The 19,205-nt window shown below is 42.2% G+C and overlaps 1 protein-coding gene across 1 annotated transcript in view; it reads right to left on the reverse strand.

The window, feature by feature from the left end:
* TDRD3 (tudor domain containing 3) overlaps nucleotides 1-19,205 on the reverse strand; it is a 439,138-nt gene that overhangs the window by 302,002 nt on the left and 117,931 nt on the right. Inside the window, exon 2 of the mRNA XM_077483142.1 lies at nucleotides 506-590. Coding sequence (XP_077339268.1) covers nucleotides 506-590 — 85 coding nt within the window. The remainder of the gene's footprint in view (nucleotides 1-505; nucleotides 591-19,205) is intronic.

Here is a 19,205-nt window from a genome sequence, read left to right on the forward strand (position 1 = left end):
AAAAAACTGCTACACACTGCCCCCTAGCCATCACACCAACTCTAAGGCTGGCCAGTACTTCAGTTTGTCAATGGGGTACTTCAGCTTGTATGATGACTTGGACTAGTTACATGGTACTGAAAATGTGGATTCCTGTCCTGTTGGAAATTCTTTCATCCCTCCCCAATGACAACTTACTTCACAATGCAGACAATAATCTGGTAGAGGCTCTTGGCTATAATACCACCCAGGAGGATTTTATAATCTATTTTTATAATTTTTATTTTTTTTGCATAAGTTGAATTCTTATAAGCTCTTTAAGAAGTTGGAACACCGAGCCATTGGGTCAATATCACCATTTGATACAGGCAGGGCTGCTCTGAGACATGATGCTTTAATGTGCTAAAGAAGGATTTACAGGACATTTATCTGTACTCCAGGCATGACAGAAAGCCCAGAATGGTGTTCTTTAGCAGAGCTACAACTTATCAAAGAATTCGGTTATTAAATCAAAAAATTAACTTACATTGAGAGCAACAAGGAGAATAGCACTTTTATTCACTTTATCTGATGAACCTCTACAAGCGTCAAATCCCTCTTCAGTAAGATACCTGTTAAAAGATACATAAAGAACATTTCATTACAAGCTAGTCTGATAGAAAGCAAGCTGTTAAAAAATTGATAGGTCTCGGACACATTACAGCTATGTATAGAATATCTATCGTATAAATACTTCAGGACAAGCACGCGGACATGTTCTAAAAACAACTTTTGGAAGTTCCTTCAAAACAAGTAAACTAAAAGCTTTACAAAACTATGTATAGACCAGCCATGCGGTCAATAAGTCTCCTTACATTGAGCCTGGGTTTTGACCACATAGTGCAAAGCAACAGGTTCAGATTAATCTCCGACTAACCCTCCATAAATAACCAGCTTATCTTAGCTCTGGGGACACTCATGATTGCCAAGAGATAAGAAAATCATCTGTACTTCTGAGTATTTGGGAGTATGCAGCTCATAACCCTTCGATCAAGGTGACAGCAATGGTGCTGGTCACTCAGGGACCCAGCACCGTCCTATAGGGGAAGGGACAAAGTTTCCATAAAGTTGTGACTTGGCTTCTTCTCATAGTCTGCTACCCACTATATAAACACACTACATACTTTCCTTGTTCTAGTAAAGGGCAATAAAAAAAATTATATTTTATTGCTGTTACTAAAAATAATTTTCTTCAATGGTTGTTATAGCATGTTTTCAAACCTTCCAATATGCTGTAGTGGACATTTTAACACAGACTATATTGGTAAAGGACACATCCTTGCCAAATACCCACCATTAGCTTCAGTAAGCCTCAAACTAGTGGTCCTTGACTTCTGGAGGAATGATTATGCCAGTCATATAGTTACAGTGACAAAGCAGATAGGCTTAGGCACTCCTTGCGCTAGGTTTTTGTGCTTTAACTCGAGTGCCAGTTCATCCTGAGCCGCCCCACAAAATAGCTGCGGGAAATTGTGCATTAAATATGCACAGTTTACATAAAGTTCACCTTCCTTGAAGTATTGCTAAGTTGCTATAAGTAAAACTTACACCCCACCAAAGGCAAATAGCTGTGTGACTAAAGCCTTGCAGTGGCTATAAACAGCCCAATGATGCCCAAATTTAGAACTTACTAAGTTTAAACCTTGTTGACCACCTAAGGATTTCTGCCAGAGAACAATTTATTACTAGGGTTTGTCATCTTCCCGATTTGCTACTAGCTAGAAATGAGCTCAGACAACCTGAACTCATCCCTCTCTTCTTTGTATTCCAATGAGCTGTGGGCCAGTACATCCCCTACCACGCTGCTTCTGTGACACTGTGTTATCAGTACACATAAGCATATTTAGGATATAACACAGACACTGGGTAACTTATTGTTCTAATACAGAGGGGATGGGAGCATTTGATAGACGTGGCTTTACAACCACTTTAAAGTGGAAGTAAACCCATGGATTTAAACAGTTAATAAAAAAAAGGCATGTCGGCAATGCTAACTGCACATTGGCTGTGCTCTCAGCCAAACTATCAAACCATCCAATGGCTGGTGTCATAACGAATCACATGTGCAGCACCATAGCAGTTGAAGATTAAACAGAGGCAAAGATGGCAGCTTCCTTGGCTGAAAACGATAGGGGAGTTTACTTTCACTTTAACCTATGGGTTGGAAAGCCATTTTGCACTGTGTACTAATTCTGAGGTAATCTACAGCAGGTTTCACAACTGTTATGGTTTGTTGTCATATTTAGCCATCTGCAGAAGACACCTTAATGGATCCACTAGTGCGTATGTCATCTTTTACTCAGTAAGTTTAACCTTGTTTAGAAAAAAAAAATGGACAAGGACAGGTAAAATCTAACTAAACTCACCTAACATTTCTCTGAAAAATGAAGTTTGATGAAAAAAATAATATGCAGCCTCTTTCAGAGTCAATTTCTCATTCTAGTACAAGGTCATCAAACTTTATTTGCATAACTTTTAAGGTTTAGCTCAACAAAATATATTTGATTTAAAGCTAAATGAAAGCTTAAAATGCAACTATGTATTGCTTCACGGGCTTACAAATGTTCAAGTAAATTCAATCTAAATATATTGTACAGGGAAAGAAATGAGCTTTCAATAACGAGAGCAAAAAGAACATGCACTAAACCTACTTCATCAAGAATTTAAAAAATGAATACATTTATATTATAACCAAAATGACAAATCTGCAAATATAAGCATGAACACAAGATTTCTTACAAATGATCTAGACAGTAGTTGTGGATTTAAAAGTACAATAATATTAGTTGAAGAAAGAAAAACTCCACAAAATCAATAGGTGGCACTGCTCCCTTAAAATCATTTTGGAGTAAACATTTCCGGTCCCTTCTACAATATTTGTCTTCCCTGATTTGGTGCATCAAAGATGAACAGTCAACTAGTGTGTAATCCACAGCCAAAGTGTTATTCTACAGGATTTATATACCGACCCCCCCCCCCCCCCCCCCCCCCCCCCCGTGCACTCACTGGAGGGCTGAGACAATGGTCTGAAGTCGGCTCCCTGCTGACGTCACCAGGATCAGTTCAGGCACCTAGCTGATCCAGACTTCGGAAGTCGGGATGACATGGTGCCTGGACTGATCCTGGTGACATCAGCAGAGAGCGGACTTCAGACTGCTTTCTGCTAAAAAATGGGTCACAGGAGTGCAAAATGAATGGCACTCCTGTGACCTTTGGAAAAGCCAAGCCAAATCGCCGTACCTGTACATCGGCTTGGGAAAGTGGATGTATCAGGGAATAGTCTGCAGTGGTACAGTTTTTCAGAGCAGGCAGTTGGTTATCTGGTGATAACAGCCGATCCAGGTCACCAGCTGCTCAGCCGTTATCCCAGGCAGCGGGAAGGGACATCCCCCACCTCCCGCCGCTCTTCCCATACCACCGGGAGACCCGATCCAGCATGTCTGCTGGCTAGGCTGTGACCAGAACAGAGCCAGATTTGGCTTTGATCGGGTCTCTCTAGTAAAATTCCAGTAGTGACGTCACAGCGTCACTTCCAGTTTACTTGGCTGTTAATTGCATCGATTTAAAAAAAAAAATTGCGGTGTTCAGAATCGCAGATTTTGGTGATCTGAATATTTTTAAGTGCAAATGAGGGATTTGTGATCCTTTAGACCCCCGATCCCGCCATTAAGAGTACCTGCCACCGCCTATTACTGTCACAAGGGATGTTTACAGTATTTGTGACAGCAATAAAAGTGATCAGATGTTTTTTGTCTTGTTTTTTAACCACTTGAGACCTGCGATATAGCCGAATGACGGCTACAGCGCGGATCTCCTTTGCCGGGACGACGTATATTGACGTCGTCCCGTGCACGAGCGGCCTGCGCGCCCCCTGAGGGGCGCGCGCGGCGCGCTCTGTGATTGGCAAGTCTATGAGACTCGCCTGATCACCGATCCGAGCAAGGGGTCGATCCCGACCCCTTATCACGTGATCAGCTGTCAGCCAATGACAGCTGATCATGTGATATAACGGAGCCGGTAATCGGCTATTATTCCTCCTCGCGCTGACAGCGCGAGGAGAAAAAAAAAGAGCCAATCACCGGCGGCCGTGATCGGGACATTATTGTGCCTATTAGTGCCGCCTTAACTATGCCTATCAGTGCCCACCAATGCAGCCTATCAGTGCCCACCAGTGCAGCCTATCAGTGCCCACCAGTGCAGCCTATCAGTGCCCACCAGTGCAGCCTGGGCACTGATGGGGGGCACTTTATTAGTTAGGTGGCACTGGCAGGGGGCAGGTGGGCACTGATAAGCTGGCCGTGATCGGGACTAATGTCCCGATCACGGCCGTCGGTCATCGGCTTTTTCTTTTTCTCCTCGCGCTGTCAGCACGAGGAGGAAAAATAGCCGATCACCAGCTCTGTTGTGTCACATGATCATCTGTCATTGGCTGACAGCTGATCACATGGTAAGGGGTCGGGATCGACCCCTTGCTCCGATCCGTGATCAGGCAAGTCTAAGACTCGCTGATCACAGAGCGCGCCCCCCAGGGGGCGCGCAGGCCGCTCGTGCACGGGACGACGTCAATAGACGTCGTCCCGGCAAAGCAGGTCCGCGTGTAGCCGTCATTCGGCTATAGCGAGGATCTCTAGTGGTTAAAGACAAAATTGTTGATGTAGCTCAGGGCAGAGTTGTGAATGGCTTTGTATGATGTGGTTAGTATTTTGAATTGAATTTCACTGAGTGATCGGGAGCCAGTGTAGGGAATGGCAGAGAGGGGTGGCAGACACTGAGCTGTTGGTAAGGTAGAGGAGTCTGGTAGCAACATGTATATATTTTTCTAATTTTACTTCACCAACTTAGACTATTGTGTTCCAATACATCACATATAATTCAGATTAAAAAACATTGAACTAAAGGCTGTAATGTAAGAAAATAGGTAAAAAGCCAAGGTGGGTGAAGACTTTTGCAAGGTACTGTAAATCATGAGTGAGGGTCTGCTACTGTTCCAGTCAAGATGATTAGCACACTATTGAAATCTTTTCTAAGAGAAATACTAAACCTCTCTCTATAGAGAGTTTGAACTCTATAGAGAGAAAACGACCATCACCGTGGAAATCAAAAGTTGGGATTTAGCTTGTAGTTATGAGGTCTCAGGTTGAACTGGACTGGGAATTGCAATTTTTCTATTCGAATATGCTTCAATGCCCAACGCTGTCATTCCTTTAATGTGCTGCTGCTCCTTGATTATCCAGTCACAGCTTGAGGTTATGATGTTTAGCTGCAGTTTAGTCTGCAGAAAGGTGCTCAGTATGTGCAGAAAGAACATGGTTGTGAGCTGAGCTGAATTTCAAATTATGTTGCAAAGGGTCTGAATACTTATGTCAATGTGAAATTTCAGGGTTTTTTTTTTTAAATAAATTCAGACATTTCTAAAATTCAGTTTTCACTGTGACATTATGGGGTACTGAATCTAGATTAATGAGAAAAAAAATTAATTTAAAAAGAACTGTAGTATCAGGCTTCAACGAAAGTAAAAAATTGAAGGGGGTCTGAATACTTTATGAATGCACTGTATGTATTTTGGTGGTTTGCCTGGAGTTTCAAACTAAGAAAACCCCAAATATTCTTATTGCAACACTGAAAAGGAGCAAACCTGACATTTAAACATGTTAAGAAGTTAGACACAAACTGCATTTTCATTTTTCTCTCATTGCACGGAAAATAGGCATACATATCTCTTATACAGATTTCCGCTCTTCCACTCTATATAAAAATGTAGTGCATTTCCATGAAGCTGCAGTTCTTTAATTAAAGAGACGAAAAGGATTCATAATCCAATTATAAACCTTATGTTAAAATCTATAGCTTCAAAACAGGAGAGCCCATGGGCCTTAGTTTAGATTAATCTTAATATTACAGGGAAATTTTATTTCGGCAATTTAACAATTTAACTGAAGAGATATACACTCTGTGGCCAGTGTATTAAAGTGGACCTTTCCCCCTAAACAGAAACTTCCCTGGTGATTGCAGCTCTATATGCTGAGGCACTGGTGATTTAGTCCTGGCCGCATAGGTGCCCTCTGGTAAGGCTTTATAAGCAGTATCTTCCCGGGAAATATCATTACTAAACTGCAAATTTGTGTAAAGTCCCATGAGATCCCAGGGAAAAGGCTCTTCCGGATTCAAGCAGAATTGTTTCCGTTTACAAGTTGCTGACATAATGACGCTCATGTTGCTAACCCCATGGGAACAGATACAGTATACAATAAGACCCCTTTCCCACCAGGGTGTTTTGCAGGCGCTATAGCGTTAGAAATAGCACCTGCAATCCGGCCTAAAAAAGCTGCACCATTGTTTGTAGTGTGAAAGCCCGAGGGCTTTCACACTACATCGGTGCGCTGGCAGGACGTCAGGGAAAAGTCCTGCCAGTAGCTTCTTTGGAGCGGCAAAGGAGCGGTGCGTTCACCGCTCCTCCACCGCTGCTCCCCATTGAAATCAATGGGGCAGCGCTGTAATACTGTTGTTTTAACCCTTTCTCGGTTGCTAGCGGGGCGCTTATAAATGCGCCGCAAATCCAGCGGTAAAACGCTGCTAAAAATAGCGCCGCTTTACTGCCCACGCTATGGGTGGTGTGGTGTGAAAGGGGTCTAAAGAACTGCCTTTAGATACCAAAAAAGCGCATGAGCAAGATCTGGCAGAGATGTAAAAGGTATGCTGGCAAAGGGAACAGGGAACGATTTTTTTTTTTTTTAAATAGCAGCATGGACTTCAGGGCACAGGCAGGGTGGACTACTAGGACAACTTCATCCGAGGAGGTCTCCATGCCTCCATCGCTTAGCCTGGGGTCTTCCACCGTGTCCACCCAAGGCCCCCAGGCTAAGCGATGGATGCAAGGAGACATCCTTGGATGAAGTTGTACTAGTGGTTCTAGCGATGGTGTTTTTGGTGGACCCCCATATGGGCACAGACCGATATATACTTTTGTGAACTTCTTCGTCCATGTCTATGATCCCTAAATGCTGGATATAGATGGTGTTTTAGATTGGACCAAATAGTTATTATACAACGAGGACCTGTATTGCTCCTGCACGAGTGGAAATGCACATAATATATTGAGTTTTATGTGAATGGGTGATGGCACCCCCAGTTATAAATATTTTATAAAGAGTATGACTGTCTGTCTTTGATAGTGACACTGATACTGGATAGGGGCTACCATCCTAATCAACATAAAGGCGCAAGATGCTACCTTGTTCTGTATTTTAATCAGGTTTTATGATTTTCATTTTGCATACATAAAGTTTGTATTTTTATTAATAAGAGTGTTATATAATATAATAAAGTCCATGGGTCGCAGTGCAAAACATTAGTTTGTTTGCAATTATTGAGCCAATACAGACATGGTCAAGAAGTTCAGCTGCGTTTGACAAAAAGTACAAAGAAAAAAAAAAAAGCATGGATGCAAGGAGTACAAATTTACATTTACAGCAGTTTAAATATAATGGATTCATTTTGAAGAAAGGACCCACCTTTATATTATGGGAGGTTGTCAGACTTAACTATACAGGCAGTAAACCCAAAGGTGTCCTTATATTGAGTGGAGAAAGCTTTTCTAATCACACTTTAGGATGATTACGAACCATGTGCACCCATTTATGGGTACTAGATACATTAATCTAATAAAGAGGCCAGTGAATGTATATATGAAATCAGGAACCATGTTACACAGAAAGCAAAGCTGAATGAACTGCAAATATACTGTTTCATGAAACATGTAAAAGAAAGATTAAAGTGGTTGTAAACCCTTACAAACCACTTTGACCTACAGGTAAGCCTAGATTAAGGCTTACCTGTAGGTCCAAGAAATATCTCCCAAACCTATACAGTTTAGGAGATATTTGCCCGAAGACGGGCACCGCTATATAGAGCGCATGCACCGTAGACAGCGGCGCGCAGGCGCACTGAGCGGGGCATCGTCGATGACGGCAATGCCACGAGTCTCTGCTCCCGTGCGCATGTGCGGGAGTGACGTCATCGCTGCTCCGGCGAAACACAGCGCCGGAGCAGCGAGACCCACAGAGACCCACCAAGAAGATGGACGCTCGGAACTACAGGGGACAGCGGTGACTTCGCTGGCTCCTGTGTCAGGTAAGTGACACATAATGGACTACTATGCGATGCATAGTAGTCCATTATGCTTTGCCTTTGCAGGGAATGAAAGAGGAAGTAAACTCATCAGGGTTTACTTCCTCTTTAAACAGCAGCTCAAAATACTGTATAAATTTACTACACACTGGTTGGCCAAACATACAGTATCTTACAAACATGAGTACACCCCTCACATTTTTGTACATTTTTTATTATATCTTTTCATCTGACAACACTGAAGAAATTACACTGTTATACAAGCTGTACACTTACTACTTTACATTGCAGCAGTGTAAATTTGCTGCCCCCTCAAAATAACTCAACACACAGCCATTAATGTTTAAAACACTGGCATCAAAAGTGAGTACACCCCTAAGTGAAAATGTCCAAATTGGGCCTAAAGTGTCAATATTTTGTGTGGCCACCATTATTTTCCAGCACTGCCTTAACCCTCTTGGGCATGGAGTTCAACAGAGCACCACAGTTGCCAATGGAGTCCTCTTCCACTCCTCCATGATGACATCACAGAGCTGGTGGATGTTAGAGACCTTGCGCTCCTCCACCTTCCATTCGAGGTTGCCCTAGATGCTCAATAGGGTTTAGGTCTGGAGACATGCTTGACCAGTCCATCACCTTCACCCTTAGCTTACTTAGCAAGGCAGTGGTTGTCTTGGAGATGTGTTTGGGGTCGTTATGTTGGAATACTGCCCTGCGGCCCAGTCTTCAAAGGGAGGGGATCATGCTCTGCTTCATTATGTTACAGTACATGTGTGCATTCATGGTTCCCTCAATGAACTGTAGCTCCCCAGTGCCAGCAGCACTCATGCAGTCCCAGACCATGACACTCCCACCACCATGCTTGACTATAAGCAAAACAAATTTGTCTTTGTACTCCTCATCTGGTTGCCACTTGACACCATCTGAACCAAATAAGTTTATCCTGGAACCATGTCCTTAGTCTGCTTGTCTAAAGCAAACTGTTTGCAGGCTTTCTTGTGCATTATCTTTACAAGAGCCTTCTTTCTGGGATGACAGCCATGCAGGTCAATTTGATGCAGCGTGCGGCATATGGTCTGAGCACTGACAGGCTTACCCCCCCCCCCCCCCTTCAACCTCTGCAGCAATTCTGGCAGCACTCATACGTCTATTTCCCAAAGACAACCTCCGGCGTATGATGCCGAGCATTGTGCACTCAACTTCTTTGGTCGACCATGGCGAGGCCCGTTCTGAGTAGAACCTGTCCTGGTAAACTGCTGTATGGTCTTGGCCACCGTGCTGCAACTCAGTTTCAGGGTCTTGGCAATCTTCCAATAGCCTAGGCCATCTTTATGTAGAGAAACAATTCTTTTTCTCAGATCCTCAGAAAGTTCCTTGCCATGAGGTGCTATATTGAACTTCCAGTGACCAGTATGGGAGAGAGAGCAATAACACCAAATTTAAACACACTTGCTCCCCATTCATACCCGAGACCTTGTAACACTAAAGGAGTCACATGACATGGGGAAGGGAAAATGGCCAATTGGGCCCAATTTGGAAAATTTTACTTAGGGATGTACTCTCTTTCTTTTGTTGCTAGCGGTTTAGACATTAATGGCTGTGTGTTGAATTATTTTGAGGGGACAGCAAATTTACAGTGTTATACAAGCTGTACACTCACTACTTTACATTGTAGCAAAGTATTATTTCTGCAGTTTTGTCACATGAAAAGATATAATAAAATAGTTTAAAAATGTGAGGGATGTACTCACTTTAGTGAGATACTGTATGCTTTTCTGTAATTTGTAGCATGTTATTAAAAAAAAAAAAAGAAAAAAAATCAAGAAAATAAATAAGTAAAATGTGCCTCTATAGCCCACCCTCAGGTTCTCTGTGCATTATAGTTTGCTACTTGAATGGAAAGTGCTTTCAACAAGCATTAAATGTGTTTAGTTACAATATTTAGTCATGGCAGAGTACGCCACAGTCACTAAAACGTTAGAGTTGAAAAGCCATAAAATAACACACAAACATAGCTGTCAACATCTTGTAATAAAAGAACCCCCATCTACAAGAATCCATCACCAGTAAGCCTATAATTACATAAAAATAATTAAATATACAATGTAATCTCAGTTTGGGGCTTGATTTACATTTTCAAATGTTTTTGGCATAAGCAAATAACTTCTAACTTTCAGGTTTTCATCGAACTTTGAAAGATTTTAATATTGTGAGAACACCACATAACCTCAGCTGTTTTAACCATTCATGTTTCGCAGAGAAAAAAAAAGAGTTTTGGAGATGAATCTTTAACAACTTAAGTTAGCCGGTAGAGGGTAAGCTTTTGAAATCTCTTGAACACCTTTGACATGCTAAACCCGTGCATAAAATCATTCTTAATACCGTGACTTGTAAAATGTGTTGGCTTACTAGGAGTTAAGTCCAATAAGGTACATACCAGCTGGTAAACTTATCACCTATTTACAACTGACAGTTTTATTGAGCTCTGAGAAAACAGTCATCATTACCGTCCCAGCACTCTGACATCATAGACACTGTCTTCTCCATCTCTGCCCGCCCCTCCCCTCACCTGTTCAATCAAAGAAGGCTTTGTATTTTGTGAATGGATTCACAAAATACAAAGCACTCTATGACTGGACATAAGGAGAGAAAAGGAAGCGACAGTGGGCTGTATGCGACACTGTAGCCGAGACCAGGGAAGTCCAGTGACAGCTAAGCTCCCAGCTCTCAGAAAAAAAAGGTAAACTGTAAATTAAATTAAAGAGATGTCAGTGAGGTGGCATGCACCTTTATTAGACTTAACTCATAGTAATCCAACAGATTTTACAAAGTGGTGGAATTCCTTAAAGCGGAGCTCCACCCTAAAGTGGAACTTCCGCTCATTGGAACCCTCCCCCCCTCCGGCGCCACAATTGGCACCTTTCAGGGGGGGGGTGCAGATACCTGTACAGTACAGGTATCTGCACCCACTTCCGGCATAGATATCCGCAGAATTTGTGGATATTTACGCCACTTCCCGCGGGTCCCTCGCTATCTGCTGGGAAACACACGGATCCCAGAGACAGCGGGGACCATCCTTATTGCGCAGCGCGACTCACGCATGCGCAGTAGGGAACCGGGAAATGATTCCCGATTCCCATACCCAAGATGGCGGCGGCAGCACCCAAGAGACGATCTAGAGATTGGCTTTGGGTGCTGACATCACGGGCGCACTGGGCGGGTAAGTGTCCTTATTTTAAAAGTCAGCAGCTGCAGTATTTGTAGCTGCTGGCTTTAAAAAAAAAAAAAAAAAAAAAAAAACACACGACGGAACTCCCGCTTTAAGTTCAGCTTCAGTTTGGATGCAATTTAAATCAAGTCGATTTAAATCACTAGTAAAAATGCTTGATTTAAAGCAACTCAATTTAAATCATAATTTTTAAAGAGCAACTGTCATCTCTGAACCGCATTGGCTCCTCCTCTGGCCCGCTGTTGATCCACAGACAGTCCCATTCACTTTAATGGGATAACTGGTGATGCAGCAGTGACACAACAAGGTGAGGGACGTGGTGGCAGCAGGGGAGTGGATGCCCGCTAACAGGCACTGCCATGAGGGATCTGAAATGGCAGGTGCTCTTTAAAATGTATGGGCTTATTCTTGCTGGTAGTTTGGAATCTTTGATATTTGCAAACAAAATGAAGGTTTCCTATTTAGAATAACAAGCGCTTAGGTTAGTAAAACAGCAATATCAGAACGGATTCAATCATACAGTTTGTAGTGTACATAGATTTGCAAAACAATGGGATAAAGCAATATTCCTGAACTTTTATCTCATGGTTAATATGAAATTGTGTGAATGTATCAATGCTGTTCATGTTATCTCAGCTTGCAGAGCTTGGATTCATTGAATGAGTTAACCAAAAATGTAAATACTGCAGAATATACAGCATCATGCTACATAACAAAGCTCCATTTCATGCTGAATAAACTAAATTATTAATGTATCTTAAATAGAAACGCACTTTATTCAAATACATTTGATAAAAATCAAAGAAATCTGATTTAAATAAAAAAAAAAAAATCTGATTTAAATCAAAAGGATTTTTATAACAGCTTACCTGTAAAATCCTTTTCTTTTGACGTACATCACGGGACACAGAACCATAGTAATTACTGTGGGTTATAGTCCACCTTCACGTGTTGGACACTGGCACACTCTAAACAGGAAGTTGGCTCCCTATTAGGATTGAGCTCCCGTGTGTTCACACACCCCAAGTGCAGAGCCCGACAGGAAGTCGGCACCTCGCTGCACTAATCACAGGCAGCGAGACATTTCCTGATCTCAGCTACTGCACATCGGGGGCAATGTCTCACTGCCTGTGATTAGCTCAGCGCTGCGCCGACTTCCTGTCGGGCTCTGCACATGGGGTGTGCGAACACCCAGCCGATACGTATTCTTCTACACATTTTTATTATAAATTTTTTTTTTTACTAGTACTGGCAGCGATCAGCGATTTTTATCGTGACTGCAACATTATGGCGGACACATCGGACATTTTTGACACATTTTTGGGACCATTGTCATTTATACAGCAATCAGTGCTATAGAAATGAAACTGATTTCTGTGTAAATAACACTGGCAGTGAAGGGGTTAACCACTAGGGGGCAGTGTAGGGGTTAAGTGTGTCCTAGGGGCGTGTTGCTAACTTTGGGGGGGCGTGGCTGTGTTTACTTTAGCATCTCCGTGTTCTTCCTCCCCGTGAGATGATCGCAGGTATCCCAGTGGCGATCGAGTCTGCGGGACCTGCGATCGGACTCACGCACGCGATGGCACGGCAGCAAATTTAAAGGAACGTACCTATATGCCCATTTGCCTGTCCGTGCCATTTTGTCAGCGTAAATGTGTGTTTGTCGGTCGGGAAGTGGTTAAAGTGGTTGTAAACCCTTACAGACCACTTTTACCTGTAGGTGCAAGAAATATCTCCTAAACCTACACGGTCTAGGAGATATTTGCAAAAGACAGGTAAAGCTGTCAACGGCGAGCAATCATGCCGTTAGTGGCGGCTCCCGCGCACATGCATGGGAGTGACGTCATCGCCGGAGCCGCGATACCTGGAAAGTCACTCCGGGAGATATGGCAGCAACAGGTAAGTGATTTATAATGAGGTAGTATGATGTGCATACTAGCTCATTATGCCTTTTTCTTGCAGGTTGTTTATTTATTTTTTGCCAGAGGGTTTACTTCCTCTTTAATGTCTGGCCAACAATGAATACTTTACAGAAGAGGTCGGCGTTTCCTCCCTTGCTGTAGACTATGAAAATGAGCACAACAAAGTTTATAAAGCCAGTGTATCCTCATAACGACATATCAATAATTGTTAAGTGAGCCAAGATGTGTAATGTTCTCCGTGTACATTTACATTAGCACAGTAACACATTAATTCATAGTCAGTGCAGCATGAAAACCATTTACACCATTAATACCCAAGGTGCGGACAGATGCTTTACTAGCAATTCTGTTAATTGGTCACAAATACTTCTTCTACAACGGCATAAAAAAAAAATCTTAGCATTCAATTTCACACCACAACTGTAAAAAATGCATGAAAATGTGATGTGTGTGTCAGTTTATATTGGGATCACAAGTAGGGTTAACTTCTTGACAACACAGTAGGGCTCAGCTTTTCCCTAGAGAAAGATCCAAGAAAGATATTTTACATAATGGAATCACAGATGTAGACAATGAAGTGTTACTTAACTCTTTAAAGTCATGGTAGTATAGGACGACTCGTGTTCTATCCCACTAGAGACGACTGTACTAGAGAAATAGTCAGCAATGGTGTTGATATGGGCATGTTCCAACCTGCCTTTCCTACTAAAGGCCACACGAGCGGAAAGGTAATATTCTCTGTTGGGTTTATTTTCTCCTAAAAAGCAACAGTGCGCCTGATTTATAGAAAGAACATCTTCCGTCATATTGCTAGAAATGCTGAAAGCATTGGTTTGTTCGGGGAGAAAAGCAACATATGTGCTAATGCCATCAGCTATCCTCGTCTCTTCTGTCCACCAAAAAATGACTTTTTCTCTTAACTGTAGAAGGAAAGGCTAAATACATTTTATACCACATTCCAATAAGGCCCCCTATACGGTTTAGGAGATATTTGCCCGAAGACGGGCACCGCTGTCTACGGCGCATGCGCCGTAGACAGCGGCGCGCAGGCGCACTGAGCGTGGCATCCTCAATAACGAAGATGCCGCGCGTTTCGGCTCCCGTGCGAATGCGCGGGAGTGACATCATCGCGGCTTCGCCGAATGACAGCGGCAAACCTGCGAGACCCCACGAGAAGATGGATGCGGCGGACTACAGGGGACAGCGGTGACTTCGCTGGCTCCTGTGTCAGGTAAGTGACACATAATGGGCTACTATGCGATGCATAGTAGTCCATTATGCTTTGCCTTTGCAGGGAATGAAAGAGGAAGTAAATCCATCAGGGTTTACTTCCTCTTTAACAGTAAAAGGAGAATAAACACAGTGATAAGCTCATCGCTCTGTCACTTTGTGCTCTGTTCCTATCCACATGCTTCTTGTGTTACATTTTCCTCTTCTAGTCTGAGCTCTGCCATACCAATTCAGATACTCAACTGCTTGCATTAAAAGAAAAAAAAAAAAAAAAAAAAAAACATATTTGATTATGTATTAACCACTTCCAGACAGCCCACCCTCATTATACGTCGGTACTGAAGGAGGAGATTGTTGTTATGGAAGCAGTTAGCTGCCCTTCTTCAGTGAGCGGTCCCGGTTTAAGATAAAAGTGGTCTCTGCAGCAATCCGGTGCCCTCCGGGGGCCGTCGGCAGCGGCGGAGGCAATCGCGTCCTTATTGTGGCATGACATGGAGAAGAGTGAGGGGTAGATGGCCCACCCATCTCCATACCATTGCAGGGCGGAAGCAATGTCAAAAAGTCACTTTTGCCCCCCATAGCTCTTAAATGGTCATGTTTTTTTTATTTTATTTTTAAATGGCAAATTATAATTTTTTTTGTTTATTGCATTTTAATGTAAATATGAGATACGAGGTCCTTTTGACACCAGATCTCATATTTAAGAGGCCCTGCCATGCTTTTTTCTATTACAATGGATGTTTACATTCCTTGTAATAGGAATAAAAGTGACATTTTTTTTGGGCTAAGTTTACTGTTGTCTTATTTTTTAAATTAAAAAAAGTGTATTTTTTCCAAAATAAGTGCACTTGTAAGACCGCTGCGCAAATATAGTGCGACAGAAACTATTGCAACAACTGCCATTTTATTCTCTAGGGTGTTAGAAAAAAAATGCATAATGTTTGGGGGTTCTAAGTAATTTTCTAGCAAAAAAGATCCGGTAGGCACGTGGCTAACCACAGTTTGGACTGACGCAAACTCATTGAAAAGCATCTACCACTGAGCTAAACATCTCCCATATCACAGTGTATGACTATACAACATAGAACCCAAGCATTGAGTTCTTTACCCCTTTGTTAAGGCAGACGGTGTGCAAGTAAGGCGTTTCAGTAAGTGGAAATGATAAGCAGCAATTTCAAAATAGTATTTTAAAGTTATTCTATGCAAATAGGAACACATAACAAATAGATGTTACCCCAATTTGCCTGCAAAAGTGGAAATACACTTTAAGGTCCTGGGAACACACCCACTGGGTCCAATGGACCTGAAATATTGCTGGAGTTAGATGTGTCCTTCCATTTAATGAATGGAATAGAACAAAACTAAACCAAAAAAGTGCCCATATTCTGTACATCCTTATTAAAGATTCTGTAGGGAACGTGACTACAGCAGGCATTCACCCATTCTCTTTTTAATTAAAATGAACGATATAACAGACAGTAGGACATGCTGCATTTATTCTTTAAACATGAGCAGATTCCCTGTTTCCACAGTCACTAGACAAAAGAGAAATTTGAAGAAGAGACAGATGAAAGCAGAACATATCCTACATCGATTCATTATTTCTGTGATATGTGCTCAGTGATCAAGAGGACAGAAGTCTACTCTATAGAGAATAAAATGTTCTCTGCACATGTCCTGCTGTCTATTCTAGCAGTAATGATATGTTCATTTTGTCACAGATATAGAAATGAGCAGGGTTGTTCAGACTGCAGTGCTGAAAAATAGCCCATCACACCATGGAAAGCAGTGAAGAAGAGCACCAAGGACATCTCCCAATGCTCCTTAACACGATAGTTCTATATAAATGAAAACTAGAATAATAGTATACAAAGTAATTATAATACGAACGTGCCAGAACAGCTCCATGCAGAATGTTTATACTTTGCAGCTCTCTGGTGTGAGACGTGCAATTCACAACCATGGACAACTTGTCAGCGGAAGTTCCTTTGCAATATGACTGCCTGGGGGCCAAAACTAAATTGCACAAGTGTGGACTAGTTGCCCTGCACACACATAAAATTTAATTATGCCTTCACAATGGTCCAAACTTATTGTTGCAATTGTAAACAAATGAAAAACACAACCCCTGGAATTCATAGAGAGTGTTGTGGATACTCAGAAATCTGTCCTGCCATGAGAATGCAACATATAGCCAAACTTGCAACAGATTTATGGATATATCGGGAGGGTGTATAGAAATCTGTCCCGACTCGGTCACAAGCAGACTTCTAAACACAGAGAGGTTGAGTAATAGAAAAGGAAACATTCTAAACATAAAACATCAGTCTGGCAGGGGATGCAACACAATAATGACATGTGTGGTGCAATCAGTGCTGCAGGGTTTTTCAGGAACTTACACTTGGGCAGCTCCTGGAAAGTGGTGATTGTTTTCCAGAATATAGCTAAACAGCTGCCTTCAGCCAATCAGGAGGTGATCCTGTCACATCCTAAATGCCTTAAATTGTATTATTTTGCGGAACAGCGATTTTTTTATTGAACTGATTTGCTGCAACCATGAGCCAAGTGTTGGGCTTGTAGCTGTGGATAAGGGCCACTTTAAATATTGAATGGACCCTGGGCAAAACTTTTCTTGGGGGCCCCCTCCCCCATGCAGTTTCGTTTTCTACCTGCTCTGAGACATACAATAAATAGCAGCTAGACTCAAAATCAGTTTATTGAATCAGATCAGGCAGATATTGCAATTGGTTGCCAGAGTTTACAGTATCATTACCGCTCACTGACTGGTTGCTAGAAGTTACAGCACACACTATGGCTCACTGATTAGTTGTTAGAGGTTACAGCACATGATTTCTGCTTGTTGATTGGTTGCTAGAGATTATCGTGGATATGACATATCAATGCTGCCAGCCACGCCGCTATTTACATATGAATGCCGATATTCACATGTAAACGCAGGGTCTGTCAGGTGAGTCATCTGTACACAACAATAGGGCAGAGCTGGGCAGCATTAGTAGCAGAACTTCACACAGATATTGAGACACAGCACGGGACTAAAACCTTGAGGGACGAGGGAATTTACACCAGGATAGTTGGGAAGCATGAGGCAGCTACTTTGGGGCCCCACAGCAATGACAGGGCCCAGGGCAGTTGCCCCTTTTGCCCTGCCTTAAAGACAGCCCTAGTTGTGGTTTGGCCCCACTGACTTGAATGGGAGAATTTGCCACCTGTCAACTCATCAAGTTGCATTTAAGTTACCGATATTGCCATGCAAAGCATGTTGTACTACCCCCTCTGAATGTATAGCTTTTAGGTGGGCAGTCTGGGGGGGGGGGGGGGGGTGGATATCTAGTCAGTATAAATTGGACTTATTCCCAATGGTACTAATAGGAATACCCAGGACACTGGTATATTAAATATTCCCAGGTGATAGTACATTTGTAGGGGCAGCAGCTCTTTTTAAGGCTTATCTGCTTGTACTTTTTCCTTGCGCGGATTTACCCAAATACTTTTTCCACTAATAGGAATACGATTATAAAAGTAGGTATTTTTTATTTTTTTTTCAGGGGAAAAAAAATAAATAAAAAAAAAAATAAACACAGACCATCTCAGTTTTGTTTCAGCTTATCTGATCATAGCTGCAAACAAAATTATGAATTTGTAAAAAAGCATGGGAAGCATTGCCCTATTAGGACACATTCACACCCACTTGCATTTTGAAATACACAGGCGGGTAGGTTTCTGTTGTGTAGAGGTGGTTCTTTGTGTTTTACAAAACAAGGCACCATTTACTTATTTTTCCAACTCTAGCATGTTGCGATGTGCTGCAGTGGGATGTGACATGCTGCCCTTCAAACCACCATGTATGGTGTGAACAGGGCACATAGAAAACAACTGTTTTCTACTGCATGTATCCTGCCATTGATCCTGCATTGATCCATGAAGATGACTTGTTGAATTGGTGTGAATTACGCCCTAAAGCAGTGGTCATCAACCCTGTCCTCAGGGTCCACTAACAGGCCAGGTTTGCAAGATAACTGAAATACATCAAAGGCGATATGATTTGCTACTCAGTGATTCTATAGTCTATAGTCTGCATCTCCCCAAGGTAATGCATAAAACCTGGCCTGTTATTGGGCCCTGAGGACAGGGTTGATGACCACTGCCCTAAAGAATAAGTCCAGTCAAATACTATCTAAGCTTAAAGCGGTATTAAAGTCTGTTTCGTGATTTATTTTACCTACATGTAAGTTCATAATAAAGCTTACATGGAGGTAAACATACATCTAAACATGCACCATTTAGAAGATATTCGCTCTTTTGGCAGTCAGTGATGTCACCCATGCATGTGCCGCAGCTGTGACTCCCCCGCATGTGCATAAATGACATCAACATGGCTCGGCCATTCAAGCTGCCAGAGCCCATGAATCTGAACAGAAAACAAAGTGAAAATGGAAGCCCCATAAACTAGCATGGGGAATTTTTTTTTTCTTTTGAATGTTGCAGTTTACTTCTGCTTTAAACCTGCTCACAACTCCCATATTAACTACCCTGTAAAGGAAAGATGTCTTATAATTTAATAATAAAAGCCTTAGGAGTTTCAATATGTATGCAACCAGGCAGACCCTTGTACTACATGGTTTTGGTAAATCTGAAGACAAAAATCAGCAGAAAATCTG

The sequence above is a fragment of the Lithobates pipiens genome, unplaced genomic scaffold, assembly GCF_037356315.1.
Source record: "Lithobates pipiens isolate NorthernLeopardFrog02 unplaced genomic scaffold, aLitPip1_a1.2 Scaffold_16, whole genome shotgun sequence".
In the NCBI taxonomy this organism is placed as follows: domain Eukaryota; kingdom Metazoa; phylum Chordata; class Amphibia; order Anura; family Ranidae; genus Lithobates; species Lithobates pipiens.